Source organism: Ilyonectria robusta, assembly GCF_021365365.1.
Source record: "Ilyonectria robusta strain PMI_751 chromosome Unknown BGZ61scaffold_5, whole genome shotgun sequence".
NCBI lineage: Eukaryota > Fungi > Ascomycota > Sordariomycetes > Hypocreales > Nectriaceae > Ilyonectria > Ilyonectria robusta.
The window spans coordinates 2,213,203-2,236,349 of NW_025764439.1; the positions used below are offsets into that span (position 1 = coordinate 2,213,203).

Genomic DNA, 23,147 nt, shown 5'->3' on the forward strand with positions numbered 1-23,147 from the left:
TGGGAGCGAATTAGCGTATTTTTGGCGGAGTTCACTAAAAACCCAGTCTTGGAGAATCTACCGAGTTCTTGTCGAATTGACAAGCACATTATCCTCGTCTTTCATTTTATTGTTTTCATATACTGAGGAATATGAAATACATAATTCAAGTCCATCATATCATATAGATCAGAATCCCATGTCAAAGCCGCTGAGCACCTTTCCGCACCGCCAGATGCTGCTCCCTTCCTCTTGCGACAACAACACCATGGCATGGCCCCGAACTAGGTCCCGCCACTCGACGGGCATCGTCAGCGTACGACAGTGGGCATACTCTACCTCTCCACGAAGAGCTCTCGCTTTGGCGTAATGCGCCGCCAGCAGCGCCAGGCACCCCGCGTACGCGAACCGATGCGACAGCTCCGCTTCGAGATGGTGACATGATGGCTCGGCGGTGGCAAGTTGGGGTGGTGATGGCTGGCTTGGCCAGAGATCCTCGCGCTGCCACTCGTCAAGGTGCAGCCGCAGGACCTGGGCCGTCAGTGAGATGCACTCACCCGCAAGACCTGCCACCTCATCCAGGATGTATTTGTGCGAGTGAAGTGCTGAGCCAGCGCTGGAGTTTAGGCTTTGCAGCAGGCGCGGCGAAAGGTGGAGGTGCAGGCACATGCGCAATACGAGTGCTGCAAGCTCTCTCTGGCGAATGTCTTGGGTTGCCGCAGCAGGGGGTGTTTGTCCGGGCTGAGGCTGCTGGGGATCTATATTGGGCGGCGTGCTGGCGTGTGCCAGATGGTCCAGTCGCGATCTACAATCCGCAACATGATCAAGCAGCGAATACAGTTCGTGCCAGCTGGAGATTGACGGCGTGGAAGTCAAGATTTTGTTGACATCTTTTCGGATGGAATGTGTCTGTTGTAGATTTGCAATTATGCTGGGAACGGAGTCCCCGACTAGAAGGTCGTTGTTGGGCGGGCTGGCAAGGAGCGCATCTCTCAAGTAGTCTGGAGGGATCTCACTGTCAACGACCCCTCGGCCGCCAAGCGGAGAGAGTCCCAGCTCAATATCTAGACGTCTGTATCAATTTAAGCAGGGCTATTGCATTACCGTGATCGATGTGAAGGGATTAGGATCTTACTGGAACAGATCAGTGCAGAGGAGATGCACAAAACTCGCAAGCACCCTCTCTTCACCCATCATGTTGGGACCGAGCCCTTGGCTGCTCGCACTCTCGGCAGCCCGGTGGAACATGTTGCGAGCCTTGGTTGGCGCGCAGTTCTGCAAATGCCAAAAGCCCGCTAGACACAGACATTGCGCAGTGAGGAGACCGGCAGGTGTGTCCAGCGCCCAGCCGAGTCTCCGCTTCGCCATGGTCCAGTACTGATATGCGGACTGGCGTGACGCAGGCGCACTAGGCGTGGCGGCTGAAAAGAGACTATGCATAGTAGAGTGCGCGGTCGGGGGAGTTCCGTCGACGGCTAAACAGTCGCATAACGAAGCGATAGCACAGACTAGAAAGACGAGGCAGGACTCGGCGGTCCAGTCGCCGCCATTCTCAGCCACGTCAAGGATGTAGCGAGCGAGGCGAGGTCTGGTGATGACGGGATATCGAGTGAGGAACTTGCGCTCGAAGCGTTGCCGCAAGCGTTGGAGGTTATGGATGGATGTGTCGGCGCTGGCCTTGGATTGGATGCTTCTCTCCGGCTCATAAGCGTCCCTGGCATGGATGCGGTCCTCGGGTGGGTTTGGCAGCTGAGCTCTCAGTACATCCCACTCCAGGATAGACTCTGCACCTGGCACTGCGATGAACCCATCTTGGCCTCGGGTTTGGAGCCTAGCACTCCACTGCTGGATCGGCAGGACGGAATGCCGATCCGTGCCGATGTCCAGTCTCGCGGCCGGGGCATTGCTGGGCGATTGGCTAGAGGAATCGCCTGGCCCGCGTGATGCGGAGAGGATCTCATTCTTTGCTAGAGAGAGAGCGTCGAGAATCTGATTGCCCCATTCGTCCAGACTAGTCGAGGGGTGTTAGTCCAGACTCCCAATCTCAGAGATTCAAGGCTCACTCACGGACTCGTCTGGCTGTTCTGGCCTCGCACGCAAGTTTGCCGGCGCTGCTGGCACCACGTACACGTCGGGAACCCAACGCAGCGAGTCTTGCGCAGCCTGCACGCTTCACACGCGAGCCCCGTCCGCGTGGTGGGCGCATCCGGGGCCACATCACCGGGGCCCGCGGACGAGCCGGCATCCGGGCGTGTGGCGCGCTTTCTGGACGCCGGCGACGCGTTGCTGGCTGCCATGCTTCGGGGGGCGTCCACGTGAAGAAGGCGTTCGAGTGCCGCTCGGGGGAGAAACGGCCGGTTCGGCGCAGGAACGGGCGAAACGGGAGAATCCAGTACGCGTGGTTGTTGGTTGCAGGTGGAACTAGTCGAAGGCGTCGGGGATACTCCCCGAGATATAACTTTATTGCAGACGGCGAGACGCGATGCCCCGCTTCCCCGTCGCACCCCTAGCGCGCCTTCTATTAGTGGGATATCCCTATTAGGCTATAGCACATGATAAGCCCATGAAGCCCATGAAATGCATAGATTCCATCGGGTCCCATACTTTTAACACCTTCCCCATCTCCACCCCCGCATGCTAATTACCTTGGTACTGTCACTACCGCGCGAGGCAGGTACGTACTACGTGACACGAGACTCCTACCCCAACTTTGGCAAGCAGTGCCGTTCGCCGTCGCTCTTCAAACACTCCTCCTAACTGGCCTGGGTATAGACGACTCACTTATATATAAAGCTCACACTTCTACCTCGAGAAGACACGTCTCTCATCCCCATCAACACCAATTCGCTTCGACATTTTCTGCTCCCCCTTTTTAGCAACCAACAGCATCAATCATCGCCATGCATCAGGACAACAAGCCTGAAGTCGACATGGTGGAGAAGGGAGACAAGATGCCCTTCGCCAACCCTCACGACTCCACCACCATGTCTTTCAAGCAGGCTCTGAAAGATAACCCCAAGGCCATGATCTGCAGCTTTCTCATGGCCATGGGACCACTAGCCTTTGGCTTCGACATCATCATCGTCGGCGTCGTCACTGCCTTTCCGGCCTTTCTGTAAGTTGTAACACTCTCTCCGGACCCTACTGCTCTTCAAAACCCTCTAACGCACCCGCCCAGCCAGAGATTCGGCGACCTCCACGACGGAAGTCTCTTCCTACCGTCCATGTGGCTGTCTCTGTGGAACGCCTCCATGCAGATCGGATTCATGATTGGTTCCCTCATCAACGGCTGGGTCGCCGATCGCGTCGGACGCAAGCTCTCCATGATGGCCGGCGCCGCCATGACCGCAGCCGGCATCGCCGTCGTCTTCACCTGCGACCTGAGCGACAACATGGACCACCGCCGCGGCGCCTTTCTGGCCGGAAAGATCGTCATCGGCATTGGTCTGAGCATGATGGCCACCACGTGCCTGGTCTACAACTCGGAAATCATGCCGCCCAAGCTGCGAGCCGTGTCTCTGTCCTTGTTCCAATTCCAGCTTGTCCTGGGCCAGTTGATTGCCGCCGTCGTTGCCGGAAGTGAAATCTCCAATGGCTTCCAGATGAAGTCCTACCGCGTCTGCTTCGCCACTCAATGGGCCATGGCCGGCGCTGCCTTTGTCTCGGCCATTGTGGTGCCCGAGTCTCCGGCCTGGCTCCTCCGCCGCGACGACGTCGAGGGGGCCCGGAAAGCCTTCGGTCGACTGGTTGGGCCCACCAAGGTCGAGGCTGCCATGGTTTCTCTGCAGTCCACTCTGGAGCACGAGAAACAGGAGCAGAAGGACGCCGACGATGTCTCCTGGGCGGAATGCTTCCGAGGCCAGAATTGGCGCCGCTTGCGCATCATCATCTACGCCAGCATCGTCCAGCAATTCCACGGCCTCACCTTCGTCGCCAACGGCACTTACTTCATGATCATCGCTGGCCTCTCCCCAACCAACGCCATCACTGTTCTCGAGGTTGCCACTGGCCTGTCTCTGGCCGCCATCATGATTTCCTGGGTTCTGACCAACTATATTGGCCGCAGACGCTCCATCATCGGCTGCACGGCCTTCCTCGCGCTGGTCTGGCTTTCTATCGGCATCGCCGGCTTCTACTCGAGCCAAGCCGCCCTGTGGTACATGGGTGTCATGATCAATTTGGTCATGGTCTTCTTCAACCTCGGCGCTGGCCCTGTCATCCCCGTCATTGCAGCCGAAACCTCGACTGTCAGGCTGCGCGCCAAGGCCAACGCTATCGGTTTCGTCTTCAACGGTTTCGCCTCGTGTGCATTCAACGTCTTCGTTCCCTACATGTTCAACTCGGACGAGGGCAATCTCGGCGGCAAAACCGGCCTCTTCTTTTCTGGCCTCTGTATCATCGCCTGTGTGGTGCTCTTCTTTGAGCTGCCGGAGATGAAGAACCGCACCTATCTGCAGCTCGATGAGATGTTTGAGAACAAGGTCAAGACTCGCGATTTCCGCAAGTACAAGACCTCCAGCGGCAGCGTCCCGATTGAGATGTAGCCTTGTCGAGAAACGGATTTCAGAACCAATTATTTGCACGCTGCACGCCTTGATATTTGTTATTTTAGTCACGAGAGAATAAAGTCAGTTCGCTTTGAATCCGCTGTACCACCCAAACGCTGCGCCAAGTGCCCGTGGGGACTTGTCGCAGGACCTCATGGATGTTAATTTCTTGCATTAGCGTGACTGCGGATCAATCTGCCGGCTGCGATTGGGGGCTCGCTCGCGTACGGTGACACCTTAGGCGAACTGCGCAAAAATGCAAGAAAAATCGGAAATCGGAAATCGCAAATTGCTGGTCTATATTTGTAGGGCTCCAGGTTGTATATTGATAGGGCTCTACCCACCATAGCTCACTATAATATATGATATAGCTTGCAGGTTGTAGCTACGACAGCCCACTAGAAATATCACATATTATAGTGGGGTATAGTGGGTAGAGCTCTGTAAATATAGAACCTGGAGCCCTATAAATACACAGGCTGCAATTCACGAATTCTATTGTTGCACGTTTGCGCACCTTGCCTAGAATGCCACCGTATTCGTGCCCGTCTCAATCAAGTGTTCATCCGACTCGAATTGTCTCAAAATTGATGCTCGGCCGTAACTGACCTGCTACACATCGGTTGACCTGCAACAGCAAAGTCCCAAGAGAATGTCATACATAGATGTTAAGTAGCCAAACCATATTGAAACCTGAAGAGCTATTGACTTCGTACACTCTCCTCGGCGAGCTTACGAGACCAGTGCAAGCGGAAGGAGAAATCTCTGCACACCTCTGCAGTACCTGGGAACTCTGTTCTTTCTTTGTTCAAATTTGATATAAATAGCATCCTGGGCTAGATAGGCAGGGCACGGTCACGAGGGCCGTCCGCAAAAGCTGGGATGTAACAACTGTAAAAATCTCAAATATTTTCTTCGTCCATTATCTTTAAAACAAAGAAAGAGACAGTGAGAAAATACCTTGGCTATCTATCTCTTGACCTTAACAGCAAAAGGCATCAATTTACCAATGCCACTCCTTCTCAGCTCTTAGCAAGCGTCACCAACGTCGGGAAACTCAAGGCCGTGACCGCTGCCACCGCCCCGTCTCCCAACTCGCAAAACACCGCGTCCAAAGCCTCCCACTTGGCGTAGCGCCGCTGCCCGCCCTCATCGTCCGCAGAACTCTCCATATCCTCCGCCCGCGTCCGCACCACCCAGCCCTCCCGCGAGTCGGCCACCGCTATCGTCTCATCGGCCAACATGTACGGCGCCCACGGCTCCTCTCCGTAGGCGAATGCCGTCCACTTCCGCGCGAAGCCGATGCTGATGTCGCGCTGCTTCTGGAGCGGGAAACGATCCATCAACGTCATGAACTGGTACGCAAGCTCAATGAAATGGTGGCCCAAAACGCCGGAGAAGAAGGAGCCGGGGAAAGGGTTGCGCAGCGAAAGAGTGTAGCGGTATACCTGCTTGCGGCTTCGTGTCGCTGTTTGTAACAGCTTGTGGCAGGGCACTGTTCGCAATTAGACCAGTTCCACTGGAAAGGATATCGTAGCGGCGAGGGCACTTACGGGAGAACATGACATCGCCACAGAAGGTGCACAGCTGCGTCCAGAACAAGTTGGGGTCCATGCCTGCAGATATATCATACAATTGCAATACTTTCTGGGCCTTCTCCGCTCCCAATATGCTTTCCACATGTTTGCAAAAGTCCTCGATGTGCACTGTTTTGAGATTGTATGCGAAGAGGTAGCCCTAGATTCCGTGAGTGATGAGGCGAGGGTGATATTTTGTGCACAGAGTCACTGACCTCATAGATGGCGTCGCCGGCCATGACAGCTTCTACCCATGGGCAATCCGCTACAATCCGATCGTAGTTAAGATAGTTCGGCGCGATTGGAAAGAAACTCTCGTGGGCCAGTGGCGAAAAGGCACCCTTCATGAGTACTGTGGTCGCCTCGACAATCTTTGTAGCTGGCACCTCCCTCAACTTCTCAAGACGTTGCGGATCGTCCTTGTTGATGCCACAGAACGCAAGGAGCGCCAGGTATTCTTCCTCCTTCTTCGCGCATGGAGTGGGACTGATGGTGGACGCGGTGCCAGATTGGAGGACCACTCTGTTGAAGAGCGGGACGTCTGAGCTCAAGTGAAAACACAGCGAAGCACTACCAGCGCTTTCTCCGAAGGCAGTCACTTGGTTAACGTCTCCGCCGAAGCCGGAGATGTACTTTCGGGTCCAAAGGAAGGCCAGTCGCTGATCATAAAGCGCAAAGTTGCAAGGGTCTTCATTGTATTTTGCTGCTTCGTCAATGAGGTCCTGTGCGTTGTCAGAGTTGGCTTCCGTGATTAATCATGTAGTTACTTGCCTGGCAGGCCAGAAATCCGAGATAGTGAAGTCGATAGCTTCTTTGGGTCAGCGGGGTTATGGCAGAGGAAGAAATGGGCGCACTGAATGCTAACGATGATCACCGGTTTAGAGTCCTGGCAGGCTAGGGTAGCCATTGGTGTCATATCTGTGCTAGGGTAAGACTGGTTCGTGGAGCTGGACAGAGACCGGCTTACCATGAGGGCCGCCATAATGGGCCCCAGCCACAAAGCCTCCCCCATGGACATAAACCATCACGGGCACCTTCTTGGTACACCCAGGCTCCAGAAGCTCCGCGGGTGCTGTGATGGTGAGGTTGAGGCACGAGAACTCGTCGTAGCGGCGCTGGTCCTCCCCTGGGAGCGGTCCACCAAAGACCTCCATGGACTGTTCCTCCTGAGGGCAGGCGTAGGTGTATTCGGTGCATGACTTTTGCTTTGGCGACAACTCGTCTATCAATCTAGCCTGGCGAAACCGTGCAGGAGCCCGCGCAAATGGGATACTTCGGAACTGTACGACATGCTCGTTTCGCCTTATGCCGACCAGTCGGCCCAGCTGAGGGTGCTCGAATTCGTCTGGATGGAAGCCGTTCATGATGTTTGATTCAAACTCGTTGTCACCTACAGAGCAATAAACGCCGCAGTCCAAGACGCTCTGGACATCGATCCTTATAACTTAATGCCCAGGTGCTTATGTATCTGTTAGTGGGACTCAGCTGCCGGACCCATGTTCAAAAGGCGTCCCAATTACGGCTTATTGTGTAAGACAACTAACGACACCGCCGATCTCCCCCGAGACGCCCATTTCTCTGCTTTAGCTAGCAACCTAGATTGAGAAAACACACACCTCATGAATCTGACTGACGCGTGGGGCGTAACTTTGAAGAGTATCTCCACTTCGGGTGCCTGTGACCCCGGACGCTTCGGGGACGCTAGGGGAGCTGGCATGATGGGAGCACGCTAGTCGATTTAGTCGTGGAACGCATGATAAGATCAAGCGAGCTATTCGTATGATCCGACAGGGCCGGAGTAGTCAGTTTTACTTGCCCCGTCTAGACTAGTATCTTTCCGTCAACCTGCTTGTACAGGTACGAAAGCTCCAAGTGCTATGCCGAACCCGCGTCCTTTCCTTTTAGCCCCTTAACATAATATTGTGCGCCTCCTGGAGATTCGAGTCGAATCGATTGCCAGACTCGGTCGAACGCATGACGAATCCTGCAAGGCAGAAAACGTCAGACATCCGTGCGACATGGCGTTACATCTATGCTACATCGGGAGAGACGCAGCAGAAGGAGTCAATTCAGTAATTGAAGAGAAGAAAAAAATTACGAAGCACATTACATGTTGCTTATCCTCCCTTCAGCGACGCAAGTGAATCAACCTATCATCGATTGCTGAGGCTAGACAACGGCAGTAAAGACGTGTAGATCCTGGACTTCATCCGCGATGAAATAAACCGAGTCATCGCCACTATCCGTTACCCCTGACTGATTCCAGAGTTACGGGTTGAGAGTGTTTCATAAGACATTGCGGCGTAGTTCGCCTGTCGTGCATGATGAGCAGATCAGTCTTGCTGATTGGCCAAACTCAACAAACCTATCAAAAGCCATTGGGATTACAAAAAAAAAAGGCTGAAGTTCAAAACGACCTGTCTCGTATCTATTCAAATACATCTCCAACCAAGAGTCTTCAAGCTAAAAGTAATTCCTGCCCCGCAGTCACTGCCATCCGGCTATACATTCCCCTCAAGGCTCGTCGTCATCATGCGGTACAAATGGAGGGTAAATAGGCAGCGGCGGCCAGTCAGGCGGAGAATAAGCATGAGAAACGACATGCGTCCCAGATCCCACAAGTTGAGGCTCTGCGCCTGGGAGCGTGATCTCTGCTTCTGTGTTTCCCGGGATTCGGGCTGTCAGATGCAGTTGACCGTCTCTCAGCTCCCACGAAACTTCCAGCTCGCCGTAAGGAGTCAGAAACCGAGCGCGACAAGACGAGAGCGTCGCTCCTGGTACCGGAGCGATGCGTATCCTCTTCCAGCCGGGCTCCAGGGGCTGAATACCCGCGATCGTGGAGTGCATCCAATTCGCCACGGCGCCCAGTGCGTAATGGTTGAAGCTCGTCATGTTGGACGAGTTCAGTGTGCCGTCGGGAAGCATGCTGTCCCAGCGTTCCCAGATGGTCGTCGCGCCCATAGTCACAGGGTAAAGCCAGGACGGTGGCTTCCGATGCACGAGCATCCGGTAGAACAATTGATGCTGGCCGATCTTGTTCAAGGCATGTCCAAGGATGGGCGTCCCTGCGAAGCCTGTGGCGATTTTGAAGCGGGCGTTGCGTTTTATCAGATGAACCAACCGCGCGGCGGCGGCATCTTGTTGACGGGTGGTTGGGAAGAGGGAGAAATGGATTGCCAGCGCCAGGGCCGTTTGTGTATCTGACACAACCCTTCCTTTATCAGTGATGTAAGAGTGAGAGAATTGCATACGCAGCTCGGTTGCTTGCTTCTTGTACAGCTCACTCTGCTGGTCATCACCCAAGATGTGTGAGATACAAGCCATGAGATCTGTCATGCGGATGAGAAATGCGTTTGATACGAGAATCTCGTCCGTCGGTCCATTGCCTGGGTCATCGGCTGGTGCAGTAGGCTCAAGCCAGTCTCCAAGCTGAGAATGATCGGGGTCCCATAGAAGGCCGTTTTCGTCTCGTTTCACTCCCCTCTTCAACCAATCTTCCATGTTTGCGTAGAGACTGCGGAGCAATGCCGTATCGCCAGAAGCTTGGTAAAGGTCCCATGGTACGCTGATGATTGCATCCCCCCAGACTGCAGATGCTATGTTCGGCCGCCCTTTCCAGATATCAGGTGTGAACAGCGGCGGTACACCGGTGCCATCTTCGTTTTGCTCGTAAGCTAGTCCGCGGAGCCAAGTTTTCAGTATACCACCGGTGTCATATAGATAGGTTGCCGTCGGCGTGAAGGCCTGCAAATCTCCAGTCCATCCGAGGCGCTCATCTCTTTGCGGGCAGTCCGTAGGAACGGAGACGAAGTTGCCCTTCATAGACCAGACGATATTTTCGTGTAATTTATTCAGCATAGGGTCCGAACACTCAAACCAACCCGTTCGAGACATGGATGTGTGAATTACCACGGCGCAAAAGTTCCCGAGCTTGATTTCGTCGAAGGTGTAGCCTTCGATTTGGACATAGCGGAAGCCGTGAAATGTAAATCGAGGCTCATAAACAAAAGGCTCTCCGGACAAAATCACCGTATCCGTACACTTGGCGTCGCGAAGCGGCGCAGTAGCACACTCGCCGTTCTCCAGGACCTCAGCATGAATGAGCCGAATCGTATGTCCTTCTTGACCGGAAAGTTCACACCGCACCCAGCCGACAAGGTTCTGTCCGAAATCGAGTATGACATTTCCTTTGGGGGACTGCAGCTTTGTTTGTGCAGGCAAAACCTGCATCCGACGCACCGGAGGGCTATCAGGTGCCCGCAAGATGGAAGGGTTCAGCTTGCCGAGCCCGACTGTCTGCCAGTTCTTCTCCACAAACGACGGCTCACTCCAGCCTGGGAGGTCCAGCCTGGCATCGAAGACCTCTCCATCGTAGATTTCGGCCTGGAGTAGGGGGCCATGACTGAACGTCCAATTGCTGTCGGTTCCGATAATCTCCATGGTTCCGTCGTCGTAAGTAATCATGAGCTGGGCGAACAAGCCAACCGAAGAACCCCAAATATCTCGCTGGCCACCCGCAAATCCCAGTCTGCCGGAATACCAGCCCTCGGCGACCTCCGCACTGATCACATTTGCCCCTACTTGCAACTGCGGCAAGATGTCGAAGGTCTGATACGACAGCTCATGGTCGTAAGTAGTCCAGCCCGGGGCGAGCACATGGTCCCCAGCCTTACTCCCATTGATGAAGGCCTCGTATAGTCCATGAGCGGTGATATAAAGCCGAGCGCTGTGTGGTGCTTCCTTCACATGAAAGAGTCGCCGGAAGCGCACCGGACGAAGAGGCGCATCTTTGTCTCGCTTCGTTGTGGGTTGGATCAGGGAGCAGTGCCAGTCGTCCGGCTTCAGCAACCCGGCTTCGATTCGCAGAGAAGGCGACCACGGCGTCCAAACCGAATCTCCAGATAGCGCCCGAACGCGCAGTGTGGCAATCTCGCGCGAGTCCAAAGGCCGTGAAGGCCACTCCACATAGAGTGATTGCGAGGAAGCGGCAGCGAATATCTCAGGTTCATCCTGGAGACGTCGTTGAATGGAAATCTCATATGCCTTCTGACGCCACCCGCGGCTCGACCCTTCAAATGACCAGGAAATGCGTGGCTTGTCCTCGGCGACGACTGTTGGTTCGTGGTAGTGCTCAACTCTCAGGCTCCTGATCTCCATGTCGGCTAATTAGTCGGGCCAGCTGACCTCGGCGAGGATGATCAGATGTGTCTCTTCTCAATAACTGTGGGGAGATGCAACCGTCGCCTCTCTCAATTATGTATCTTCTCGTAGCTTGCCGAAACACGTTGCCGTTTTGTGGTCTTCCAAATCATGCGGAGCCAGGAGGAGCGGAGTAGCAGGTCTGTGGGGTTCAGTCAGTCCCATCGGGGACGAGCCCCGAAGCTTATGCAGCTTTACAAATTGGGATTGGCTCATCCACGTGTAACTAGATAGTACTAGCCGCCGAGCAAGGCATGGTGGAGAGTGTTATTAACTGTAACTGTCTAATACTGGGGCGAATTGTCTCTTCTCTTCCCCCCCCCCCCTCGGGTCTAGGGCAAGCCTTGTATACATTTTCTGTCCCATGCAGAATTGACCAAAAGTTGGTTGCTAAGTTTGTGGCAATAAGTGACAACTGTCGTCTTTAATGGCGATATTCTGGGGACATATAATCTTAGCTTTGGTCTGGGATGTGTAGTCACGCGCAAAGATGCGGGCAATTTACCTCCATCTACTCTTACTTGGGGAGAGATACTTCACTTACCGTGGCTTATCAATCGGGAGCTTCGGGCCGATGACCAGACTCCTTGCTAGTCAGTTAGTTTCCCCAGGAGCCAGGAAGTGTCAAGGGAAGAGCACAATAGGATCATTGATGAAGGAAATTGTGAAGCAAGCTCCAGAGGAAACCCTGAGGATTCATATGACAATAATCCAGTAATGGGGTTAAACGTTAGAAATTCGATCTCTGTTGTTTCAAGACTCACACTTCGTTGTGCTATCAATATCCGTGTATATCCGCCTTTCAAAAAGAACTTACGATGACCAACTAAGCTTTACTTTTCAGCCTTACACATAACAGAATTTACTTTCGCTCAGGTCCTTCACCGTGAAAGAAAAAAACGATCTACTACAAGTCCGTCTGCTCATAGTGAAGCCTCACATCCCGAGCGCCAAGAAGAGATTTTACACAACACATCATTTCGCTCAGCCTTGTGCTGCATTCATATGAGACAGTGAAGACTCTATTTCCAAGACATGCTAGGACGAAAGTCATCATTGGCACTAAAGATTCCAGATCAAACAGCTCAAACAGTTATTACGAGATTTCCTGCCACATAAACTCTCGCCTCCGAGTCAGGAAGACAATTACCTCAAACTCAATGATGTTGTGGCGTCCCTGTCCTTCTGAGTCTTTTATCTCATACTGAATAAGGAGTTCCGCCATAATTATCGTGGTTTCAACATCCGCAAGAAATCGGCCTGGGCAAGCACGTCGACCGACGCCCAATCCGAGGTTAGGTCTCCCAACGCTCGTGTAAGGGGTGTTGGTTTCACCAGCTTGGCGCCGCCGGTAGAAATTACACCCGTAGAATACTTGTAGATCTTCCAAAAAAAGAATTCATGAACATCAACTGAGCGGTCGGCAGCTCCAACTTTGTTCCCGTGGGAACATATATCCCATCAGAGAGTGTTAGCGGCCATGTTGCCATTCGCTGAAAAGTTACTGCGAGTAATTGTTAGCATCGCTTTTAGACTGAAAATAGCTGTTCAAGAGCTGGTAACCTAAGTGAGATCAGGAGAACATATTCTTTCGCTTTCCTCCATGATGCTGTCCAACTCATGCAGCTTATTGAGTCCCTCCTCAGTAAAAGTGCCACTTGATCATGAGGTACGTCTTTGGCCTCATGGCGAAGTTCAACTTCATACTCAGGGTGGCCGCGAGATCATAAAGGCAGTGAATGACTGAATGGCTAGTCGTGTGAAACCTGGCAACCGCGAGAAACAATTGCTGCTGCACTTGCGTATCAAGATCATTAATCAATAGTGAATTCGTCCCCGAAGTGAGGTGATCGAGGATGGAGGGAGGGCTAGAGTTTTTTATTTCGCCAGCTTTTTTGGCATCCAATGTCATCTTGATGATGTCTCTGGCCGTATTCTATTGACGCGACATTTCTTTCCGATGCGGAAAGGAGCGGTAGACCAGCGAACGGAAGAAACGAGGCCAAGTCCTCAGGGCGTGGGCAGGGACTCTTTATACAGCCTTGGCTGGGCTATTCTCGCTCATCCACCAGGTCTGAGGATATCCATCTCGTAGCCGTCAATCTTCATTTTATGTAAATGCCAATAACACACAAGAAGGGAAGTCTGCATATAGCAGCTGCTATATTATTGCATATACATTGCTGCTTGATGTACATTGGAATTGGAATATACAGAATAATATATCTTCCTTTATATTTCAACTGGGGAAAAAGGTCATTTAACGATTGACACTAATCCTACTTTATGCTTGTTAAATTTAAATATGAAAATGACATCTTTTTCTTCTTACATTAAACTTTTATTATAATAAAAGAGCTTTATTACTTCCTGTTAGATTGAGACCGTTTGTAGTAGCATAGTATGCCTTTCTATGCTACGTAGACTCAACTCGAAGCTGCTTGCTAAGCCAGTGGAAATAGGTAGTAACTGTTCCATATATTTGCATAAAAAAAAGAGCTTCTATAATAATCCAACACCACCTTTCATGTCAATCGGATATACATCGTCTAACCTACATTCCATTACCCTACACTTAATTTACAATGCCAAAACGCCACGCTTCAGATAACCCACTTCTTCCACCAACGGCATGGTCTTGAAAAAGGCCACAAAGTCATTCATGCACTTGCTTCGCGCGGTTATATGCCCCTTCTTCATACTGATACCTACAGATGGTGTGAAGTTGACGTATTGCTTTCGACCTTGAACTTGCAGATGCCCTTCACCGGTGAGGTATGACTGCATAAAGTTCATCGCGATATCCTCGCAGTTAAACTTCTCATCCACATAATCTCGAATCTTTTTCATCACTGGATCATCCGAGGAGTAGTAGTCGAGGAATGAGATGTGTGTCATGGCGAGATTGGTGATGATCATCGAGTAGGAGCTGTTCTCGTCGCGATTCGAACATAGTTTGTACCACCATTTCCCTTTCGCATCCTTCTTCGGACAACGAGCCATGGCGCCAGTCAACTTATTTCGGCCGAACTGGCGCCACGATTGGAACACATATTCCAGATCGTGCGGGTGATAGTAGACATCGTCATCGGACAGTAGAATAGCCTGGGTACGGAAACTCGAGTCGGGTAGAAGCTTCTCGTTCAAGCTGTTGCGAGTGGAAGCCCTGTAGCGTACGGGGGTTCCGAGGGGAGATGTATAATCGTCGGGTGGTGTTGCCTCCAAGTCGTTCCAAATGACGACGATTTCGAGCAGAGACGGTATCTTTTCGTCTAACAGCGCGTGGAGGGTCTTGTTGAGTTCTTTTGGACGACGATATGTTTGCAAAGCGACGCTGCATGAAGACCTTTGGTTAGCTGCGCCCACGTACGCTCCGGCATCCAGCCGTGTAACTACGCAACAGTGACATACGTGAACTTGGTATCGTCGAGATGGTCATATTTGGCGTGTATTTCCTTCCATGTCTTTTGTGCCTTGGTCCGAGGATCACCAGGGACCTCGGGCTGTGGTGTGGGCTTGGCTCCGTAAGTAAGGCGGAGCTCGGACGATGCGAAGGCTTGGAACACAGCGAAAGTGGTACAAATGCAAGCGAGGGCTGCAATAACTGTGGCAAGCCTTCGGAATATCGGAGACCGCAATATCGGAGTTTGAGTTTTGGCCCAGCCCGGGTGACGCTCCATATTGAAGGTGGATGTTTGGATGAAGCGGAGGGAGGTGTGTGCTGGAGAACTTCCGGGATCCGGGATAAACGAAGAGAAAGACAAAGAAAAATGCCAAGAAAAGAGAAGTGGGTCACCATGTGGTCTTACTCTCGTATACTTATACATGGCCTGTTGGCGTGTACTCCGTAAAAGCTTGAAAACGAGCATCAGCGGCGTTTGGGGATCCTGGCTGTACACCACCACTCACAACGAGCGGATAAAGGCGGGTACGCACGCATCGGCTAGGGTGATCAACCTGAAGCAGGCCTTCTAACAGATACCAGAGCCAACAGACTCCCTCCTGTTTGAAGGCTGGCGAATGCGTTAATTGGGCCGAAGCAACAGGACCAACATCTTTTGTGGGGATAGGCCCTTGAGCGGCTAGAGATGTTTAATACGAGCTCCAGCAAATACGAAGCGGCCAATGACGCTTCTACATTTGCATACACAGCCTCAAAATGTCCAAGCGAATTTAGGCACACCCAGATTGGCCGTTGGACGGTGGACGGTTTGGGAGACCAACAAGCAGGGGAGGGGCCGGGTGTGCTGATAAACGGTTAGAATCACACCATAGTTGGAACCACGAAATATGCATCATGGCCATGCTTGACCCTCGAGTTAAATGGTCCATCCTTCGAGCTGAAGTCGAATCCCCAAAACCAGATTTCAGGCATACAGACTGACTGGTGCTGGTCGGCACACGATCCGTGAAGTACATCGGCAGACCGGCAAACTGGCAGATATGGATCCACTTCGGCTACGGTGGGCCGGACTTAATCGCCCTCGGCCGCTTATCTGTATCAGTCAGCAGTTTTATATCCAATGATATCCAGGAGCAGTCAAAGGGGGTCGATAGTTAGCTCAACTTGCCGCGTCATCCACCCGTCTCAGCCATCGCCCCTGTCGCAAGAACAAAACCGATACACCAATCAAACATCAGGCACGTGTTGGTTTATTCGCCGTCGACGCCTCCTAATTCGGTTCGTTCCGGACGTCTGGGGCAAGTGGGCAGTGCAGGGTGGAAAATGTGAAACCTTAGCAGGATCTCGATTCTAGCAGATGAAACCCACGCTATCTAGAAGGAGAACATGCAACAGTTTCGATTGAGGGCCGTAGTTGAATACTGCAGCTAAAAATAAAGGAAAGAAGAAAAGAAAAAGCGATTAGAATGTTGCTATTCATAACCCTGTTTCGCTGATCGTACAACCTTTTGTCACCTGACCCCCCTTTTTTTGCTCTGCATTCTAGCAGCCCTTGTCGCAGCCGCCAGCATGCTATAACTAATGGGGTGTAGATTATATTCCTAACCTGACTAATATCAGCAATAAAAACCTAAGTTAATACACGGGATTTATCCTGTGTAGGTAGCCAGATGCATATGTCGATATCTTTGTGAATGGATAAGTGTAAAAACTAGGATTAGCAGGCTTATCTTGCAAGCCCGCGACGTGCAATGAAGGTGCTACAGGCGCTGGGGACGGAAGGGCGTTTGCAGACTGGAACTGGCTTGTCTGCAGCGCCATTAGGGCCTCCAACCGCTCTAGCCGGCTCATCACCTCGTCATTGCCGGTCTGGCCTTCTAGTGCGGTGCCGTTAGGAGCTGGGGGCAGACACGGCGTTCCACGAGAGATGCAATTCAAGCGGGGAGACTATTTGCCGGTTCCAGAAATGCGAGTGGATAATTGGGTGCGGATAGAGACCTCAGGTGATGGATGATACATAGTTTTAAAATCTCGGCCGGTTCCTCCGCGGCTGCTCCAGAGACTTTCCGCCTGACTCGGCCCATTCAGAATTGCGGAGCGAGGGCAGCCAGACTAGTATTTAGACTAGCCCAGTCGGGTAGGTAACGGAGATGGATAAATTGTATCCGTATGGCGACATATGCCACACGGCGGATAGAAAGGTGTCGAATCGGCCTGGTCGAGAGCCGCGTTTGACTAAAAGATACACAGCTTTGGCGTCAACATGGAGGACGTCCTCACCATTGCACAAGTACGGACGGAGATTGTTGCTGCTGTTGATTGTTGGGAAATACTCGTCCCAGCGAAGGTTGGTGAAGTAAAATTGGGGCGGTTCTTAGGTCGACGAAGAACAAATCGAATCAACAAAACATGCAGGATATAGCAAGCAGGGCCTTGAAGTCGGCATTGGCTCGTACCGACTCGTGGAGATCTCAACCCTCCCTACAAACTCAAAGGCCTTCGCCCCGCTTCGGACCCAAACCAATGCCCCCGCGTCGGATCTTTTCCTTACTACTATTGATTGATCGGGAATTAAGTCATGAAAATTGTGTATGAGGCCTGGTGATCGGCGCTCACGTCGGAATTATTCAACGACACTCGTTTACGGTGAGATACCATAGGGTGTGTATACAAATCCGTCGCTGAGCCCTTTTCGCTCCGTCTGACGCAACATCCGCCTTATGGGGTTTTCTCGGATAGAGCTACTAAATTACTGTGTGGCAGCAAACGTAAACGGCGTGTGAGGAGTTTAATCATACCGGCAACAAAAGTGAATATAAATACTGTTGCTCCGATCCACTACTTCCTGAGATTCGTCCATCCATCTTCATGAGATATTTCCCCGACGATATTGGATTCAATTCTCCACAGGTTCTTCAAGCTCATTCAACTTCTACTTGAAAATGTCTACCATGTCTCTACTGCATCTTACCCCATGGAACATCAAGGTGGCAATCCTACTCTCAGTCCTCAGTGGCACGATGGTCGGTGACCTCTATTGAAGATACATAGCCTGGAGTCGGGCTAATTTGAACAGGCATCAATTGAATCGACGCAGCCACTCGAAGGAAAGGCTTTCATCGGCCGTGCTGTGAGCGCCAATCCATTGACGCCCAAGGTAGCCTACGATCCAGCCTCCCAGACGTATCACCGAGATGCCGGCAATACACGGTCCGAGAACTTCCAGGGGCCTTTGGGTAAAAATACCAAGGTTGAATCTTGGAGCACGACCCCTCCAGTTCCGATGTTCTGGGATTCAAAGGGCCTTTTGACTGCTGGAGCCATCTGCCGCGAAGATACCGCCTGCATCGTGTCTCTCAACCCAGATACATTCAAAATCGAAGCTACCTATCCAGAGTCTGGCGAGCCCTCAGAGCTGGATCCGGGATCTATGGTCTACATGCAACTTCTCGACAAACACGTCACCATCCCGACCGCAGCAAGGCACATCATCGATGTGGAGCGTATTGACAACGGCACAAGCACATCGTTCGTCAGGAGGCGTGATATCGATCTCAGCGACATAACGGAACAGAGTTCCAGGCTCATCGGCAGCGCGTACGATGGTGAAGGGAACTTGTGGTTCACCACGGGCTACGTCGGGGTTGGCATTCCCATCACCGACACGGCAGTCATTGGATATATTGAGCCCAAGGGGACAGTTCACTCAATCCAGCTTCCAAACACCAGGGTTGAGAACAATTTCGCCATCAGCGGAACAGATGTGTACTTGATCACGGGTCCTGCTGGTGCTGCCGATGAGGCCAATGCGACTGCGTACTTCTACGGTTTCCAGCCGAGCGCAGATGGTGTCAAGGTCGTCATGGCCCTTCCCTATGAGTCTGGAGATGGCGTCAAGCTGGGCGGTGTATCTCGTGGCTCTGGTTCTACTCCCGCCCTCCTTGGACACAAGTACGTCGCATATACTGATAACGCAAACGACCAAGTCAACGTCCACATCGTCCCACAAATGCCAGTTGGCAAGAATGATACTAAGCCAGTCTGCTCCATGCCGCTTTTCGAACCTGGGCTCAGTGCCAACGAAAACTCCATCCTCAACCACTGGGACGGGGATTCGACCTACAGTGTTGTCCTTGGAAACTACTACAACGGAGTCCCAATTTATGTAATTGGAGATACCATCTTTGGCTACGGCATGAATATGGACCCTGCGACAATCAATGGGGCTTTCAACAACATCAACCAAATGGCCCCAGGTTTGGTTCGGATTGACTTCAACGACAAGACTGGAACTTGCACCACCCGTTGGTACAACAAGAATATCCGGGGCACAGTTACGCCCATCTTGCCCACCAAGACCGGTCTGCTCTACATGCCTGTGCAGGACTGGGACCTTGCGCGGGAAGGGACTTATGTGTACTACATTACAGCTATTGATTTCAAGACTGGCAAGGAGGTGTGGAAGATTAGGATTGGTGCTGGCGGCTCTTTCAACTACAACCTCCAGTCTCCGGTGCTGACATATGATGGAGGTGTTGGTCAGTACGTCAATGGAGGTTTTGTTAAGGTCAAGGATTCCCGATAATCTTGAAGCACTCGTGCTAAAGCTCTCGAGGGTCCTTCAGGGCAATGGTGACCGAAAAGTACAGCAAGATAGCGTGATGCTCAATTTGGCGGAGACCTGGTCAACATCGAACCAGGTATCTGACTGGCTAAGCACCTTAAGTGTTAAGTATCTCTTCCTATGAAAAGCTCAATATACTACAAGCGAATTGATATACGGGGATGACTCAATCCCCAAGACCTCAAGCTAAAGCCACTACCTAAGTATACCTTATCCAGAGGCCAGCAAGAAAGCAAAGATATTCCGATTAGAGGCCAGAGAGTATTTTTTCTGTAGCCTATTTAAAGTAAAACCTCAAAACTCCTACTAAATAAACCAGCCAGCTCCTTTATAGACAGTATTACACAAACCTTCCCCCTACTGCTTCGCGGGAACTACCCTATATCAGTACAGCATCCGTTGAGATAGATTGTATATCTCTTGGGCAAATCGGGACAGTTTGTATAAGCTAGGCTGCTAAGAAAGAAAGTAACTATGAAAAAAATTCAAAAGATAAATAGCTACAAAATTTTAGTATTGCACCGGGAGGAGTGGGGGAGAGAAGAAACGAGAAGGAAGAAGAAACCCAGGATGTAAGTCTCTATTCGCCACCATAAATCTCCACCAGACCGATAAAATCCAGTCTCGTACATCCCGAATAGTTTACAACCACATCACCAGCGACTCTATCAAGAAACAGACACCTGAACTTACGCCGGAAACTAACCCGGTTAATTATGTGATATCTGAATTAATAGAAATATCAGTTTCCTCATTAGACCTCTACCTCACCAAGCTTCAGTGGATGCATGCCTACCCTGGAGTCGATGTACGCCGGCTTACAGGTTCATTTTCATTCCCTTGCATACCTAACCAAGTAGTCTTGCGGTGAATATCGAACATATTGTTCTTGATGGCTCGTGGTCGGGGATTGTGGACCCCGGCTGGTCTTGAAGTTGTATCCAATGGAAAAATAGATTCCCCTCTCTTCGCTTGTAACTACAGCCTGATTGGGATCCTGGGCGCCGAACTTCCGAAGGCTGATACTGATTTTGTGCTTGTTGAGTTTAACCAAGAAATCATATCGTTTTTTGCTCATCTAATATTTTTATTATTATAAAATCGCTTTATTACCTCATTTAATAACATGTCATCTGTGCTGTTATTAGCGGCCCGGAGAACATGTTAGTCCGGTTCCGAGTAGGGGCCATCAGGCATCAGCCCATCTTCATGCTCCGACTTCACCGGATTGAGGATCGCAATAAAAAGAGTCTTCCCTACACAACAATCCATCGTTCTCTCAGTTCAGCATGGTATAGCAGAAAATACTGACCTTGCATTTATTTGGGTAACTACCCGCATCCGGTCCTTTCATCTGCAACCGTTTCCGACGCTTCCGCTCTATCCGCACGCCCAGGCACTGCCCCATCACGCCACCATGTTCAACTGGGCCAAGCAGCAGTAAGATCGCCCGTTTAACCTTTTTGATATGTCTCTTAAAGGGGTGACTAACGCGAACGCCTCATTAACTAGGATGGCGTATGTCGCCGGCACCCAGGAGCCGATCTACGGCCCGTCTGCCATTAAGTCTGTGGCGCTGGAGGCTGAGAAGACGCCATTTACCGAGCTCCAACGCGATGATCTAGCATGGCGGGCGATGGAATCAACTTCCGTCGAGACGCAGATCTTCTACGTGACCAGCAAAAGTGGCCATATCGCCTTTGTCGAGATCATCTATAGCAACGTAGCGTATGAGTGCACCCTGCTACCCCTGGACAAGGAATTAAGTTTTGCTAACTACAGATTGGGCAAAAAGCGGCCTCCGCACTACCTGCCAGTTCATCTGCAAGATATTCTACCCCGGCCAATCTCAGCCCCATCTCTGGTCCTCAACTCCCCTCAGCAACATTGAGGTTAGCGAGGACAGAACCTGCTTCTATGCGGATGACTGCGCTGTAGAGTTATCTGACGACGGTTCTTTCTATACTATTAAGAGTATAAATGACGAGAATGCCATCGTGAACCTCAAGGTATCTCGTGTCGCCCCCGGCTTTTATGCAGGGTCTTCAGGTACCAGCCACTTCGGTACCGACCTGGAGAACCCTTGGGGATGTATGCGACACACGTTTTGGCCGCGTTGCGTTGGGGAGGGCACAATCTCTACTCAAGACGGCCTTCTCGATTTCGACAAGGGCGAAGCTGTCTTCATTCACGCACTCCAGGGCATGAAGCCACACCATGCGGCTGCGACATGGAATTTTGTCAACTTCCAGGGCCCCCAATATTCGGCCGTCATGATGGAGTTTACCACACCGCCATCCTATGGTTCAACTGTGGTGAATGTAGGCTGCATTGCCAAGAACGACGAGATCGTTATCGCCGGCTGCAAAAATACCGCGACCCACACCGCTACCGTGGAAGACCCTGTCAACGGCTGGCCCGAACCTACAGAGGTCCGGTATACTTGGTCTGGAGCTGGCAAGGATGGCGAAGCTATTGAAGCCACGATTGAGGGTCCTCTTGGTGAGCGAGCCGATTGTGTTGATATTATGGCTGAAGTGCCGGGCTTTATCAAAACAATCATTGCTGGGGCTGCTGGTACCAAACCGTACCTCTATCAGGTTCGTCGCCCGTTTTATCCTCTCCGAGCCGATCAGGAAGTGCATGCTTGTTAACTAATGTTCTCTCAGTTTCGTCCCAACCTCACCCTAAAGTTGAAGATCGGCGACCAAGAAATCATCGAGGAGGGTACTTTGTACACAGAGGCCACTTTCATCACAGACCTAGGTGGCAGTGAATAGGTCCGATGATTTTTCGAGGGGCGCTATTACATCGTATTAATCAACCAAAGGTCAGCACGCCATTGCCAGTCGTCTGGATTGGAGGGCTTTGTCTCAATATGTTTTATTCTCCATGGCATTTCTAAAGATAGCCCTGTTCCCTATTTTTCCGCAAAAGAGAACTAGCTGGGCTGGGTCGATCGAAAGCCATTCATTTCATTTTAATTAAGTAGACGTTTAAGTTAGCATAATATACTCTCTAATTCTCAAACAGCCCAGCTCGCAGTTTCATCCACGAAATACCCGACCAATACCTGGTCTCACAAGCTCCTTGTTCTTCTTCTATTTATACTTAGCAGTGAACTTAAATCTGAGTTCAGCAGTGCCTTTCGAGCAATACAAAAGGACATTTTTTGGGCTTTGATATCATCAAATACAAAAGGACATTTTTTTTGTTGAGGTATTTAATTTGCTTGGGCAGCGATGGAGACGGAATGCCGCTAATGATAGGGCGACGTACAGGGATCAAGAAAATATGTGTCTGAAACTATCCACCAAATGGCAAGCCCAATTCATAAATGAATCTAATTGAAAGAACATAAGGTCAGCAAGCGCTGATGATTTTGTAATGACAGAATATTAGATAGGTGTACATGTTTTAAAAGTGATGGATGAATACAAAACTGGAATATGAATATAACTGCAGACAAAATATTTAAGCTCATAAATAGTAATAGTTACAGCACCAGATTATTGTAAGTATCAAGCACTTAACTAAACACACCCCCACCTAGATGCTGAGACCACTTTGCGGGGCGTAACACCGATTCTCTTAAAACGACACCTGGACATTGGGCACTTGCAAGTGGAATTGTTTTAGAAAGGGGAGATCTGCAACACGTTGAAGTTGCCCGACCCCGACAACACGGTGAATATCGAGCCCCGATAAGCCGAGAGTGTAGCATTGGCGTCGAGTTCCGTCGAGCACGAACATGGAGCCCTCCTATTCCCAGTCCAACCACGAAGCAAAGAGCAGAGGATCGTTGTCCAGTGTAGGAA

At 51.2% G+C, this 23,147-nt stretch overlaps 7 protein-coding genes across 7 annotated transcripts; 3 read left to right on the forward strand and 4 right to left on the reverse strand.

The window, feature by feature from the left end:
- Nucleotides 1-47: 47 nt before the first annotated feature.
- Nucleotides 48-2,387, reverse strand: BGZ61DRAFT_447159 (uncharacterized protein). Its single transcript, XM_046245299.1, has 3 exons — nt 2,047-2,387; nt 1,115-1,990; nt 48-1,051 (listed from the first exon to the last, which is right to left on the reverse strand). The coding sequence occupies exons 1-3, from the start codon at nt 2,274-2,276 to the stop codon at nt 169-171; spliced, it is 1,989 nt and encodes a 662-aa protein (XP_046107952.1). The 5' UTR covers nt 2,277-2,387; the 3' UTR covers nt 48-168.
- Nucleotides 2,388-2,963: 576 nt separating this feature from the next.
- BGZ61DRAFT_346252 (general substrate transporter) lies at nt 2,964-4,523 on the forward strand (the record flags this gene model as incomplete). The annotated part of the gene is made up of 2 exons (XM_046239856.1): nt 2,964-3,094; nt 3,158-4,523. 2 exons carry the CDS (start codon nt 2,964-2,966, stop codon nt 4,521-4,523), a joined length of 1,497 nt encoding a protein of 498 aa, XP_046107953.1.
- Nucleotides 4,524-5,548: 1,025 nt separating this feature from the next.
- On the reverse strand, nt 5,549-7,467 carry BGZ61DRAFT_530050 (Alpha/Beta hydrolase protein; the record flags this gene model as incomplete). Its single annotated transcript, XM_046253501.1, has 5 exons — nt 5,549-6,021; nt 6,080-6,263; nt 6,319-6,825; nt 6,969-7,021; nt 7,071-7,467. 5 exons carry the CDS (start codon nt 7,465-7,467, stop codon nt 5,549-5,551), a joined length of 1,614 nt encoding a protein of 537 aa, XP_046107954.1.
- Nucleotides 7,468-8,258: 791 nt separating this feature from the next.
- On the reverse strand, nt 8,259-11,398 carry BGZ61DRAFT_385904 (bacterial alpha-L-rhamnosidase-domain-containing protein). Its single transcript, XM_046242730.1, has one exon. The coding sequence runs from the start codon at nt 11,258-11,260 to the stop codon at nt 8,618-8,620; it is 2,643 nt and encodes an 880-aa protein (XP_046107955.1). The 5' UTR covers nt 11,261-11,398; the 3' UTR covers nt 8,259-8,617.
- Nucleotides 11,399-13,674: 2,276 nt separating this feature from the next.
- BGZ61DRAFT_447164 (glycosyl transferase family 64 domain-containing protein) lies at nt 13,675-15,433 on the reverse strand. The gene is made up of 2 exons (XM_046245300.1): nt 14,714-15,433; nt 13,675-14,636 (listed from the first exon to the last, which is right to left on the reverse strand). Exons 1-2 carry the CDS (start codon nt 15,169-15,171, stop codon nt 13,883-13,885), a joined length of 1,212 nt encoding a protein of 403 aa, XP_046107956.1. The 5' UTR covers nt 15,172-15,433; the 3' UTR covers nt 13,675-13,882.
- Nucleotides 15,434-17,656: 2,223 nt separating this feature from the next.
- BGZ61DRAFT_475485 (uncharacterized protein) lies at nt 17,657-19,290 on the forward strand (the record flags this gene model as incomplete). The annotated part of the gene is made up of 2 exons (XM_046248703.1): nt 17,657-17,728; nt 17,782-19,290. 2 exons carry the CDS (start codon nt 17,657-17,659, stop codon nt 19,288-19,290), a joined length of 1,581 nt encoding a protein of 526 aa, XP_046107957.1.
- Nucleotides 19,291-20,567: 1,277 nt separating this feature from the next.
- On the forward strand, nt 20,568-22,359 carry BGZ61DRAFT_447170 (oxidative stress survival, Svf1-like protein). The gene is made up of 4 exons (XM_046245301.1): nt 20,568-20,769; nt 20,842-21,057; nt 21,125-21,929; nt 21,999-22,359. The coding sequence occupies exons 1-4, from the start codon at nt 20,747-20,749 to the stop codon at nt 22,107-22,109; spliced, it is 1,155 nt and encodes a 384-aa protein (XP_046107958.1). The 5' UTR covers nt 20,568-20,746; the 3' UTR covers nt 22,110-22,359.
- Nucleotides 22,360-23,147: the final 788 nt, after the last annotated feature.